Raw genomic sequence first — 14,325 nt, 5'->3', positions numbered from 1 at the left:
GAAAAAGTATCTTGACAAAACGTTTTGCAGGCCAGCCCAAACGAGCTAGGACGAAAAAAGGGAAAAAGTTACAAAGGCTGAAAATATTCAATTAAATAAATTTCTTTTCAAAATTTTAATATTTTTTCTTTTATCGAAATTTCAATTGATTCAAAGTTTGGAAATTATAGGATTATATAAAAAACGTAACAATACGACTCAACGTTAAATGTTTTTGCATATGTATATTGGTACTGCTCGTATTGCTAAATGCTCAAAAGATGAATCGTCTAGATTTATTTCTATCAGTCTGTTTTGATAAAATATTTACATAGGTGTAGCAGTACATAGGTGATAAATGAAAAAAAAACAAGCTATAGCAAACATGCATTATGAAGAACACTAAATTTAAGTGAGTGTATGTGCATCAAAATGAGCTCCTCGTATAATATAGCCGATATTGTTAACTACCCCCCCCCCCTTATTGGAAAGGAGGGGGAGGGAGGGGAATTGTACCCTCCTTATTAGAATATATGGTAAAAGTGTTACAATGCACCAAACTCAGAAACGTTTGACCGTTGAATTAGTCTTTTATAGGTTTGAAAAGTCTTTATCGCAGGTATCTCGAGGAAGGGGGGGTAGTTAACAAGATAATTTATAACTCAACTCACATACTTACGAAAAAAATCAAATTCAAATTCTGGAAAAAATGTGGAAGCACTAACTTGGTCGCGGAAGCTAAGCAAGTTTAAAAATGTCTTGCTTTTTTGTTGAAACTTTCGGATTTAGAAATCAATGAATTATTTCCAATCGGTAAAATTAGTTTCGTTGTCGGCTGCTTCTCATTCGAAAAGTTAAAGAATATTGCTTTGCTTTCGGGTCAACAGTTTAAAATGACCTTTGCATATATTTTATCGCAAAAGTATTTTGGTTGTAAAAGGATTTGATCAAAGCTTTGCCTTAATATCTAATCATCATCATTTCAAGCATTGTGCTCTAAATTTATATAGTGTAAACTATATTTAATATATAATTTTTAAATAAAATACGATTGAAAGTGTGCATTCATCAAATCCTTGCTTAATAAATTATAACTTAAATAATAATAAGAGAACTTCTTTTCAAATAAGTTTGTTGGTTAGAAGATTCTGCAATATTTCACATATCTGCTCCATGATTATCTTGTGTTGGGTGGCCCTGTTGAAAATGGCATCCAGGTACTTGGGGTCCATGAAAAAATTGAACACATTATCCAGCCGCAAGCCCGATTTTTCCGATAGAGGACGACTAATGATGTTGTTCAAAGTGTCCTTCATACCGGCAAGTTGGTCCAAGATGATGGTTCTGTTGTAACAATCTGGCATCTGGTTATACGTCACAAAAGTCATCACGAATTTGTGGAATACTTCACGAAGTTGCATCAGAGCGTCCAGCTCTTCGCCTATGGCAAAACCATAACAAATAGCAGTTTAGGGCGGCCGGAATGTTTCCTACTTGTTTTTTTTTCCTTTAATTTTGGCTGCAAACTTTTTCTGGCACAGTTTCAACCTATCGCTATGTGGCGAATTGACTCAATTGACGATTTAATTTTGAAGGGGGAGGGGGGTTTGAATCAATTTACAAAAACAGTTTGAACTAAAGTTTGGTCTCATAAATTCCATCATTAACGAAAACAATTCTGCCTTCACAACTCACGATAACAGTATCTGTACAATTGTACGCAGCTAAGTTAAAAGTTAATAAAAATACAAAATTTTGGCCGGTAGCAAACCGAAATAGGTTATTTTTCTGCTAACGTCCCCCATTTGTGCTTTTTACCTGAATCATTTGTTCCCGTTGCCTGATTGTGACGAAAACTCGTATCAGTAATTATATTACCCAATTTTTAGCATATTACTTGGTGGAATTGCATAATCGTCAACGGTTACAGCGGAATATAGTTTTTTAAAAGAATTTGCCACTTTTCGCTTTTTTCTTCCTGTGATTGAATTTATTGCTAATCAATTTATTGTTAATATAAGTTAAATTAGCGGTAAAAAAAATTCTGGTCATCCGGATCGAACGCCATTCACGAAAAAGGTTTATCATACTCTTCCATAGAATATAATCCTAATCATACAATTCCATGCATAGAGTTCATGGAAAAATTTCATTCTTGCATTTCCCATAAATAAAAATTATATGATAATCTTTATTTTAAATGGACATAGAATCAAAAAAAAATCAAAAATTGAAAAACAATTTTTACGATTTTTACTCGCAGAATTGAATATATGCTCGTTGAATATATGCTCAAACCGTTTCCGGAAAAAAATTTGCAATTAAAATCTTAACATTTTTGTCTACAAGGTAAGCGAGGCTCATTTTTTCGCGCAAAAGAACCAAAAACAACAATGAATTTAAAAACTATAAAATTTAAGAAGACAGAAAACGATTTTCAATTTGACTATTTACAAGGTAAAAGTTTTCTAGCCATCATAGGCGCACAGTTTCGGGTCAAAAATATTTCTGATTCCAGAGACAAGTCTTTAAACCTGTTCCAAAATGTAAAAAGAATCCACTTACAAATTTTGCTGTAAAGTAAATTTTGTCGGCACATTAGTTGTGTTGCGGATTCCGCAACGCGCCAATATAGGTAGTTAATTCCGCAAAAGTAAGCATATTCCGGAAGCCTATGTGGATTTTGCTTACAACTGCGGAATCAGCTATTTCTCCTTGGAATTCAAAACAGCAAAAAAAAAACAAAGAAAAATGGAGATGTTGATGACCCCTCAATCCGCAACAATTTTGTTTTTGGCCTGTTCCAGAACCCGCTTACAAATCACAAAATGCACAGTTTGGCATCGTAATGATTTGCAAAATTAATATTTATAACTCCGTGTAAAATATAAAACATTAAAAAACATGCCAAATCTCCAAATGCACCTTATCTACGAGAATGTTGTCACACATGGACGAAACACAAAAATACGAAGCGAAACTCAGCTTTTTCTTATTTATGGGAGAAATGATAGTCATTCCAATATCATGCATGGGCGAAAAATTGTCAAATAAAAACCGGATCTACTTAACAACCCCCGCCCCCAACCTATGGTACCTAGTTAAGAATCTCCACCCCTATAATTAAAAACAATAAATTAGCACTGAGCTTTCTAAAGAGAATTATAGTTTTGCTGCATTCTGATTGGTCAAAAAATCGACTATTTTGATCTAATTCACAGTCTCCCCTCTTTTCTTGAAAGGGTGGATATTGTTAAGTAGCTCCGACAATCGTTACGGTTCTTTAAGTATGGAGAATTAGAAAATTGTGTGACAAATTTTGTCATCTGTGGAAATTGTATGGTTACGTTTTGGTCTTGCCGGGCTAATTACAAAATTAAAAAAACTTTTTCAAAGTAGTAGCTTTACTCATTTTGAAAATTTGTTCAGACATTCAAAATTAACAAAATAATTGAAATTTTAAATTACGATGCACTCGTAGGATGTCCATATCTTTCTCTCGTCTTGAGGAAATCATATATCAGCAGACGTTTTTAATTTTTAATTTTTTTTAATGGTTCTCACAGTAGAATTCAGTTCCGCTAAACATTCCTATGAAAAAGAAATCAAATAAAAGTTATGGCATATAACATTTCGTTTAAAGTTTTTATAAGAAGTTAAATTCCACTAAGGCCTCGTTTTTAAACCTGCAGAGCTGGTTACACCATAAAATTGATGAACATATGATGGGGCGATTGTAATTTGTGAGGAAGAAAAATATTTCATAGTGGCTGCTCTAAGAAACATCTACCTTTTTCAGTCTTCTATGAATAATCAGTTTCTAATTGATCTTACATTTTCAAACTTATTTAAGGGTCTAAACCTCATGAGCTGACAGGTCGATTATCTGCTAACTGTAAGCGTTGCACGGGCGGATTAAGGGGGACGGGCGGACGCGCCCTATCTTCAGGGTTTCGAACCACTTTCGACCCAAAGAGTCTCATCCCATTTGTACTTTTTTGAGCCATCCATTTTTGGCTGAGGAGCCCTAAAGTTTTCATAAGTATTTTTAATATATACCAATTTTGAGGGGGGAGCGCAAGCAGAAAAATGTAAATTTTTGGTCTAATTTTTCCAAAAAGTGCCTAAAAAGCCTTTTTTGGCTTGTTTTAATTTTCAAAATGTAACTTTCAAGCCTTAACAGAGTCATTTTAGTGCTTTGGGAGAGCTCGGCGGACAATTAATTTAATCAAACTGAAAAAAAACTGTCCAAAATCCGCACCCCTCGAGAAAAATCTAGATCCGCCCCTAAACGATCCGCCCCTGAAAACTTGTTCAGAAATTCAGAAAAAAATAATTGAAATTTTAGATTATGATGCACACGTGAAATGTCCCTAATATTCTTTCGTCCTGAGGGAACACATATCTGCAGACGTGAAGTTTTGCTGTGCATCTTTTAAAGACTACTAGAAAACTCAATAGCACGCAAATACCAGTTAAGCTTTGCAATTTTTTTTAATGGTTCTAACAGTAGAATTCAGTTCCGCTTAAATTCCTACGAAATTCCTAGAAAACAAATTAATATTATGTCTTATAAGATTTCTTACAAATTTTTATAAGAAGTTGAATTCCACTAAGATGTCGTTTTTAAACTTACAAAGCTGGTCACATCATAGAATTGATGAACACGTGATGCGGAGATTGCATTTCGGTTGGAAGAAAAAACGTTTTCTCCTAGCTGATCTAAGAATTATCTATTTTTTTAGTCTGTGCGAATAATCACCTTCCAATTGATTTTGTTTTAACATTTATTTAAGGGTCTAAACCTCATGAGACTAGATATCGATTATCTAGAAACTGAAAGCGTCCCAGGGGTGGATTTATGGGAGGGGGGCGGCCCCTCTGTACTATTTTGAGATATCCATTTTTGGCTGACAAACCCTTAAATTTTTCTAAAGCCACTAAAATTGCATGTAGTTCTTAAACAGGGGCACAGCAGCAGTTCGCCGCTCTTGTGTTGGTCCTTTCACCCGTGGATAAATGGTCTTAATATATACTAATTTTGAGGGGGAGCGCGCGCCGAAAAAACGCGATTTTTGGATAAAAGTATTCTAAAAATTGCCTAAAAACGCCTTTTTGGCATGTTTTTTCAAAATTTTGCCTGCGGCGCACAAAATTTGGCAAAAACAGGGTCTTTTTAGTGTTTTGAGAGAGTTAGTAGATAGTTAATTTGGTCGACCTGAAAAAAAAAGATCCGCCTCCTCGGGAAAATCCTATATCCGCCGCTGAAGTTTCCGCTTCTCCCCTCGCTGAACCCCCCTCCCATAATGACTTACCTGTTAATTGTTTTTGACCAGCTAAGACTGAAATTTTGACGGTGAGTTTTATGAGATCTTTGTGCACCTTATGGACAGTCTGCTTAACATTCGCCTCTTCTTTCTCCCTCTCTTTTTTGTTTTCGATCGAACTGACGTTCTGCTGAATGCAAAGATACTCGTAGGACAAGTCGTGGAATAGCTGCAACAGTCTGTTCTGTTCTTCGTCTAAAAACTGTTTCTGAACAGATTTATTAGCCGAAAGTTGACTTAGCACCTTTTTCTGGGCACTTACAACTAGCGACTTGGAGTTGTGATTTTTGTCTAAACAGAAAAAAATTACAATTCAAGGAGCAGAAAAATTGACAGCCTAGTTTCAGGAAAAACAAGGAAAAAAAACGATCGACTGGAAACGAAAACCGTCATCACACCTATTGCAAGAACATGACTCGGGTCTACTTAACAATTTCCCCCATTTCAAAAAAGTGGGGGGGGGGGGGGTGAGATTGTTAAGTAGATTACTTGCAGCGAATTTTCGGCCAATCAGAATGCAGTAAAATTCGAATTTACATACAACGCTCTAGTGCTAATTTACTGTTTTCATTTACAAGGGTGAAGATTTTTTACTGGATACAATAGCGGGGGGGGGGGGGATTTCTAAGTAGATTTGGCTCATTCGGTACTCGTCTAAGTTTCTCATTAAGAGCCGATCTAGCAGTAGCGTGCTGAGAGTGAGCCTCTCCCCCCTGCAATTCTTCGTTAGCAATTACACAGAATCTCCCTCTTTGGCTCTATGGTGCCAACTCTTTAACCCTACGATATTTAACCCCCTCTGTTTACACCCCCTATATTATAACTCCGTAACATGATAACCCCACAACAATTTAACCCCCTTTTATTGACGATAAGTTGTTTCAAGTTAAGTCCTTTTTATAAGTACAGGAGTAGTCCAAATAAGTTTACTAATTGAGGCCTGAAAAGCTAGTCTTCATTCACTTGATGCCTCGCATCTCAAAAATAATTTCATTTCGATTAGTAAGAGAAATAATCCCTCACTCACGCGTTTAAAACAGAGATAACCTAGATGGTGCTAATTGAAGACAGCAAAAGACGTTTGTGAGTCTTATAAAAAATCGTATTGCCTATTTTTTTAACCACTGTTATACATTTCTATCAGATCAGGTTTAATGTTTGAAGCGACATTCCATTTTACTTTATCTTCGAAAGACAAACAAATGCTAGTGGTATCAGGCCACGAGTATTACCTGAAACGCAAAAACAAGACAACAACAAATTGGAACTGCTCAAAGTACTAAACCCATTAAATCCGCGCAACAGTAATTACGGATGGAGAAAACTTTATTGAAACGAGGGGTCAGCATAATCACGATATTTCCACGGGCAAACCTGATGCTCGACTAGTTTTGAAAAACATCAATGATCTAAGCGATAGTAACACCCCAACCGTCGCAGTCGCAACCGCCTTTCAGACCATTACAGACAACATTGCCACTCAACTAGCCCTATCATCCCAAGAAAATTTAGTTCGCACCGCACAACGAGCGCGCAAGCAACGAGAAGAAATCTTACCAGTGTCCCCAGCAACCAGAAGTTTCAAAATACCCGAACTTTTCAAAAATTTTATAAGATTCGACAGTATGCAAAATGAACACGAGAGAATTATTTTATTCGGCGACCCTGAAATGCTACGTGTGCTTGAAACATCCAACTTTTGATTGGCTGATGTAACTTTTAAAGTCACCCGAAAATGTTTTGTCAACTTTACTCCATACACGTTAGTCTTTCAGGAATAGCCCCTGCTTGCATATATGCGTTCCTGCCAAATAAAACAGAAAAAACTTACCACCGTTTCTTAGAAGCCCTAAAAATTTTAGCCGCTGATAGTAGACCTGAAAAAAGATCCGGTTCTATTTCTTAGCCGATCACTGCTAAGAAGTGGCTAAAAGTGCTTTGGATTCCAATATTTGAACTTGAATTATTTTACCAGCTCTATATGCATAAAGCAAAAGGTTAAAAATTTGACTGGAGGGAATTGCTCATAATGGGGGATGTCCTAAAACGAAAAAAAAACTATCTTTTTATCTAAATTTTTTAAGGAAAACTAAAAAAAAACAGTTCACTCAACTAAAAAACAGTTGACTAATCAAGTTTTTTTAGTAGGTAATGAAAAACTGCTTTCAAAATTTTAAAAATCTGAATTGTGAAGTTTCATGGATGTTTGCAGGCATCACATCCTTCTGTTTTAAATAATTAAAAGCTTGTACAACCCTAACAGACAGAGCAGAAAGCGATCGTTGCATAGCAGTTGTCAAAAGTTTTATAATTTTAATAGTGCCTTTCTCTTTGCTCCTGTTACGTGGTCCAAATTGTTCTGTACAAACATGAGAAAAAACCTTTATTTTTTTTCTTGGTTTCAATTCATTGAATAGATACTTGAACAAATCAAAAAAATTCTCAAATAGATTTAGCAAGTAGTTTTTGTCCAATAAATCTTTGATTGTTTTAATTGTTACAGTTTAGAAGCCTAATTGTAAAGCAAAAAAAGCAAGATTTTCCATAAATGCTAAAAAAAAAGGTCGCGTAGTTTTTTTTGCAAAAATTGCCTGCAACGCTAAAAATATAGCCTAATTGGCCAAATTTGGACATATTAGTTTCAGAAGCGTTAAGTATCATACCATTTTTTTCAGGCTGCTTCATTTTGTACAAATGGAGATTACTCAACTATTGTATTGTATCAGTATAAGTCTTTCAGTATATCAGTACTTCAGTAATCGTAAAAAATGATATACGTTGTTGTTCGTTCTAAGAATTTCACACAGCTACAAAAAAGGCTTGAGGTTAAAGATAAAAGAAAAAGCAGAGAGGTAAGGTGAGCAACTTCATTAGAAGAATATTCACTATTCTGATTCCTCATTACTATCATATCATTCTTAAAAATAGATAAAAGAAAAATTATATCAGATATAAAGTGTATAAATTATATTTGATCTTTTGAAATGCTTATTGTATTTTTGCTGCTATTTTTAGCTATTACTATAAAAAAATGAACGCTTTTGTACTAATGGTCTAATCGATTAATCAAAGGACAAAATAAACCAAAAATCTTGAACTCGACCAACCTGACCCCAAAAGTTTTCTAATTGAGGTTTCTAATTGTCAAAAAAAGAGAAACATTTCAAATTTGTCCACGAAAAAAAAATGATTAATATAAGAGCTGATCAATTTCTTGAAATTGCCGTTTTTGGATTTTTTTCTGTGCTTGGCTTAGAATAGGATTGATTAAATAATTCTTTAGAAGTTTAGTCCTAAAACATATTTTTTAAGCTTACTATTAGTGATTATGATTTCATTTCTTCAAAATTTATTTAAAATTTTGAAAACAGTTTTATTGTTCCGACTTTCGATACGAAAGTAACGGAATATTTGTGCTCGGGGTAGATCTTCAGACAAATTTCGACTTTTTAACTAGCCATATTTGACGGAATTTTTTTTATCATTCGAAAAGTATTGTTGTCCTGAGCTCAAATTTCAAAATATATTTCACTTGTGATCATTTTTCGTAAAGTTATGGGGAATTAAAGATTGCCATTTTGGTCAATTTGGGACAATTAACGCGCGATATATTTCACGCTATTAACGCGTAAGCGGAGAGTTAATCCGTCTTAGAAATCGTTCCAAATTGGTTAAAAGAAGCTTGTTTGCCATAATTGGTTTGTTACAAGGAGCGAAATCTATCCTTTTGTACTTTATATGGCGTGTGGGGGGATGATTTTCATAAAAAATTTTAAATTTTAGAAAAAAATTTTTTTTTCATTTTGTTTTATTTCATTGAATTTTTTAATGTTTTACGAACAGTCTTGTTGTTTTTTGTTTACCATAAAACTGATACTATCCTAACAGTGCAAAGATCTAATAATGACTAACTGTCTTCCACCTTTATGATCTCATGTTGAATACTTACTGTGACAAATATGAGAGTGTAAGAATGCCAAATGGATTTAAAAAAAAAACTGACTAATCGTGTTCTCCTGCTACACTCATTACAAAAAAAAACATTCCTGAAAAACGTATTGTTCCGACTTTTGAAAAAAAAAATGGAATATTTATGCTTGGTGTGGTTTTTTTATTCAGTCAATTTTGGCCGATTGAAATGATAGTTTTCAACAAAAATTTTTTATACCCCATTGAAGATATCGACTTCCTGAATTCAAATTTAAAAAGATAATTTACCTCTGATTTTTTTTGTAAAGTTCAGGGGATTTGAAAATTGCCAAATTGGCCAGGTTCTAGACTAAATTATGCGCGCTTTGAAGAATTTATTCATAATGCTGAGAGCGCAACGCAAATAATTCATGCGCGACGCATTATCCCGCACAAAAAAATCGTTCCAAGTTGAATTGATGCTAGGTAATTGATCGTATTAATTTCGTAACTTGCATTTTCACACTTGATCTTTGGTATTGACCAAAAATTATAGGTTTTCGATATTTTCTTTTCCCAAAAACTATTCGATGTGAATTATTGGCGCTAGAGCTTTGTATTGAGAATTCTAACTTTGCGGCAAGCTGATTGGTCGAAAATGCGTTACTTTAATCCACTTAACAATTGCCCCCCCCCTTTCTTAAAAGGGGAGCAATTGATACGTAGATCCACTTTTTTTTTATCTCAGGGCTACAAGAACTTCAATATGATATTGCATTCGAATATCGACAAAGTTTTTTGGCAGTACCTAAACTGGGCTAAAAAACTTCCCTAAGCAATATAGTGGTCGAACTAACAGCAAGAAATCATAAAGGTCAAATTTAATTGAAGTGAAATTTTTAAAAACGAAACAAGACAATTCGTGTCAGTTTGAGTCTGTCATTTATTGGTCAATTGCACAATTTTATTTTTTGCGTCTGTTAATGAGTGCCTCAGAAAAAAGTGTATGTCGAATTCTTTCGGCGCATACACTTTAAGCTACTAAAAATCAGTTTTCTCGCGTGTTAATCATCCCGAATTATCAAAATTGGTAATTTTTAAACCTCTACAGTTATTTTAAAAAACTTCAGCGTTGTAACAGCACTGAAAGATCCATAGAGTTGTGCTGACTTTCGGCAACATCAAAAAAATTCATACAAAATAAATTGAGGAAAAATTTGCGACTTTGCTTACAATTTTTCACCATTTTGTTTATCTTACTATATATATTTGTTAGATAAAGTTGTTCAAATTAAAAAATTGCATGCAGAAATTGTTGTAGAGATCTGTTCATTTTTTCAAGTTTATACGTTTTACTGCAGTTCAGAGGTTTTTTAGGTCGACCAAATAGACTTTCTGTAGTTCTCCTAAAACACTTTGAAGCCCCCATTTTGACAAAATTTTCTGCGCCGCAGGCAAATTTTTGAAACAACAGGCCAAAAAACGCGTTATTAAGCACTTTTTGGAAAATCGCGTTTTTTTTGGCGCGCGCTCCGTACTCAAACTTAGTATTTTTTGCGCCAAAGGCTCCTTTAGAAAAACTTTAGGGTCAATCAACCAAAAATGGATATCTCAAAATAGTACAAAGGGGGAACCTTTGGGTCGGCAAGGGATCAAATCCATGAGGAGAAAGGCGTCCCCCCCACCGCCCCCTCACCTAAATCCGCTGGTGCTGCAGTTTAAACATCAAAATCATCATTTTAAATAGACTTTCCGAAATTGGATTTCAGAATAAAATCGAGGAAGATAACTGGAATAAAATCAAACTAGCTTCTATCAAGATTCGAAACCTCTACTTTTAGCTCCCAGACGACCCGTGTTACCCGCGCTCAGTAGTGAAGCTTCTCTGTAGATTATACTCGCAACTCGGAGAAGCGTATGATTGAATCATAAGAATCATAAGAATCGTAAAAAAAAATCCAAAACTTTTAAATTACTTCCCCAGACAATACGCTGAGCCATCGAAGATAAAACCCTTATTGAATTGATAGTGAACTATATCTTAAACTGAAAGTTAAATCCCGTTTGGTTGATCAATATTCCAGTAATGCTAAATCAAGCTCGTTTCAATCTACGAACAGAAATGTCTCAGAGCTGGCTATCTTCGGTCAAACCTCTAATTTCAATCACCTAAATTGGCCTGAAAAAAACTACCCGAACCTATTTTTGTTACGTTAGCCGAAACTATATTTCTCGATAGTTAAAAACTACTTGAAAACATTGGTTCAGACGTGCGGTTTAACCCCCGTAAACAGGCCAACATGACATCTCTGTAAAATTGCAACTTTTTAATAACGAAAAAAGCTCACATTTTCCAAAAAGTTGTTTTTGATCATTGGGTCTTTTGAATGTGGATTTCTTATTTTGTTGCTTACTTTTATCTGACATCGCAAACTATAACTTCTGGGTAATATAAAATAGGTAAATTTTCTGGTAGTTTATAAATATAGCGTCTTCATTTTAAATGATCCAATAAGTGCTGTTGAAAAACTGAATCAACTAAAACCATGAAAAGCAACAGTTTTGGCTTTTAAAAAACCGAAATTTAATAATAATGGAACTTTTCAATTGACAAAATAGAAATCGGTTAAGTTATTTTTGCTGAAGAAGCTGATTTTTTTGTCGAATAACAAGTCAATTAAGAACAAACTATAAGCTGCTTACAAGATCCTACCTACAATCAATATTTGGCATACGACACTAAACGGGACCAGGCCAATTAGCATACGGTTCGTTTGACATACTCAATTTTTCTAAATCTATTAAGGGTAGCTTAGCGTACCCGCTTCTGTTTGCAAAACGTGTCTTAATTATTTCTGTCTTAATTATAATTGTCGCTTTCTCAGAATGCGACAAAAATTTCGAGTCTGCCAAACTATTTGTATACTAAGTGACATGACCTTATCCAAAACACTGAAAAAAAAACAGTTTGTTTACCGGTAGTGCTGAACTCTTGATCTGTTTCTCGTTCCATTGAAAAATCTGTGACGTAACGACAAGAACAAACTTTCAAATCTCCTCCCAAAATCGAAGATTATCTTAACTGATAAGGTTATAGAGGGTTCCAACATTCAGATAATAAAAAAAAGAATTCACTTAAGCGCTTCTAATCGATTTCACCGAAGAAAAGTGATTGTTTTTTTTCTGAATGAAGTTGAAAATAAACGTTATCAAAATTTGAAATTGTGCGTGATAATTTTTTTTTATAATTCAGTACAACCGTTTGGTTGAATGCTCAATTTAGGAGCCAAATTTTGACGAACTTTAACAGACGTGTGACAGATCCCAAACTAGAAATCATAAGAGAAACACTTGAAGGTAAGTTTAGTGGAAATCCAAAACAGCGACGCCATTTGAATATTTAAAATCTAAATAAACCAAGTAAACATTTCAGGAAAATAGGAAAGCATTTCTAAGTTGATTATTGTTCAAGGGTCTGATTTTGAGGTAAAATAACGAAAATTGTGTTAAAACGATTTGCAAAGTAAGCGTTTCAAGGACACGGATTTTCGGCGTAATCATAAAGCGGAAACTTAATCTGCCACCGAACCTTCTAGATCTTTTTAGCAACTAATTTTGGTTCGCAGACACGTTTGAAGAACACTGAGTAATAGATAAAATTAGAATTATGAAAATACTTTCGTAACTGTTATTTGACACCATTGGTTGTTTGATCAAACAATTTGCTCAATGCTTCGAAGTTCAAATTATTTTTAATTCAAACAATCCGATACATGTTTGCACTGGTTTTTTACATGTTCAGAAACTCTGGTTTCAAAAAAAATGGAGTACGCAAATCGATAATAATCAAGTGTTTTTAAAAATCGGAAAGCGCTAATAAAGATAACTTCTGGGGAAAACGAGAGCTTTTAGGAGAAAGATAAGAAAAGACTAGAAAAGCGATTATAACTGTGAACAATCAACTTTTCAGCTAAAAATTACCAGTGAATACCACGTGACGAAATGAATACCATTAAAACCTTTCATTCAACCAGCGAAAAGTTTAAGCGACGAGGAAAAACGAAAGAGAAATTAGTGGAAGGTAGTTTTAAACTCGTACATTATCAGTAGTTTATACGCCCATCAGAGCTTGAGGTCCATTGAGCAGGCAGGCATTGAAGTCAAGTTAGTCTACATAGTTAACAGGAAGTTGCCTATTTTGAAAGACGGACATTTTAAAGCTAACTGTCAAAAAGCTCAATTATCTACCCGCGTCTAATAGAGAGAATAGCAATCACGAATTCTCATAAAGCGGTATTAAAATTGAATGTCAAATATAACAAAGTACCACATAACTTGTTAGTCCCTTGAGAAATCCCAAATTAAAAAAAACTATCCCAAAAAAAACCAATTCTGAAATTTAAAATTGCACAATTTGTGGAATTCTCATTTAAATCAAAAGCTCGGTGCAAGAACTTGCATCAAAATAAAATACAAGACTACTCGCATCAAGGTGTGAATTTTGATGCGGATATTTGGACATATGCTAAGTAGTATTTTGTATAAATTAAAAGATGGAATAATTTCGAAGACTTTTTTCAAGTTTTAGTCTACAAATTTGCATCAAGTTAGAAGGCAATCAGGTGAACTTAATAGCAGCTTCCTTCATTCCAATTTGGAATGAATTCAACGTGTCATTTTTCAAGCTTCCGAAATTTTTCCCAAAATAATCGCAGGTCAAACAGCAATCAGCTCAAATTTATCAAATTTAGACAGCGCAAATTTGATTATAGCTTATATACATGTATATGTTTTTTAATAATCTAACGTTGAAGTTGTTTGAAAAATAATTTACCCCGCTCACTATGTCCTAAAATGGCATTTTTTCTAGACTTTTATTGATTCATTGAAAAATTTTGCATCAAAATGTTAACTCAGCAAAGATTCTTGTCAAACCACAAAATAGAAAATCCGGATTTGATTAAATTTTTTTAACAAGAACGATTAAGTTTCTTTTTCAAATTTGTTGTTATTTTTTCTGTGCATGCAGAATGGGACTAACAGTAAATAACAGTTTTATTTTATTTCAGTTATGTTAGCAAAAGGAATAACAAAAACAACAAAAGAAGAC

The 14,325-nt window shown here is 34.1% G+C and overlaps 1 protein-coding gene across 2 annotated transcripts; it reads right to left on the bottom strand.

Moving 5' to 3' along the window:
* Positions 1-242: 242 nt before the first annotated feature.
* Positions 243-13,528, bottom strand: LOC134853874 (tumor necrosis factor alpha-induced protein 8-like protein 1). 2 transcript variants are annotated; one of them, XM_063869831.1, is made up of 3 exons: positions 12,192-13,528; positions 5,295-5,597; positions 243-1,420 (listed from the first exon to the last, which is right to left on the bottom strand). In XM_063869831.1, the coding sequence occupies exons 1-3, from the start codon at positions 12,226-12,228 to the stop codon at positions 1,101-1,103; spliced, it is 660 nt and encodes a 219-aa protein (XP_063725901.1). In that variant the 5' UTR covers positions 12,229-13,528; the 3' UTR covers positions 243-1,100. The 2 variants fall into 2 exon arrangements, with proteins under 2 accessions (XP_063725901.1, XP_063725908.1); XM_063869838.1 differs by lacking the exon at positions 12,192-13,528 and adding an exon at positions 11,630-11,706.
* Positions 13,529-14,325: the final 797 nt, after the last annotated feature.

This window comes from Symsagittifera roscoffensis, chromosome 1, assembly GCF_963678635.1.
Source record: "Symsagittifera roscoffensis chromosome 1, txSymRosc1.1, whole genome shotgun sequence".
NCBI lineage: Eukaryota > Metazoa > Xenacoelomorpha > Acoela > Convolutidae > Symsagittifera > Symsagittifera roscoffensis.
The sequence above is the reverse complement of the archived record's forward strand: the minus strand, read 5'-3'. Positions and strand labels throughout refer to the sequence as shown.

Coding starts and splice junctions, on each gene's coding strand:
- LOC134853874 (XM_063869831.1), bottom strand. CDS start 12,228: ATGGAACGAGAAACAGATCAAGAGTTCAGCACTACCG. Junction 5,598..12,191: donor TCAAGAGTTCAGCACTACCG/GTAAACAAACTG, acceptor TTTTCTGTTTAG/ACAAAAATCACAACTCCAAG. Junction 1,421..5,294: donor TGGTCAAAAACAATTAACAG/GTAAGTCATTAT, acceptor GTTTTGCCATAG/GCGAAGAGCTGGACGCTCTG.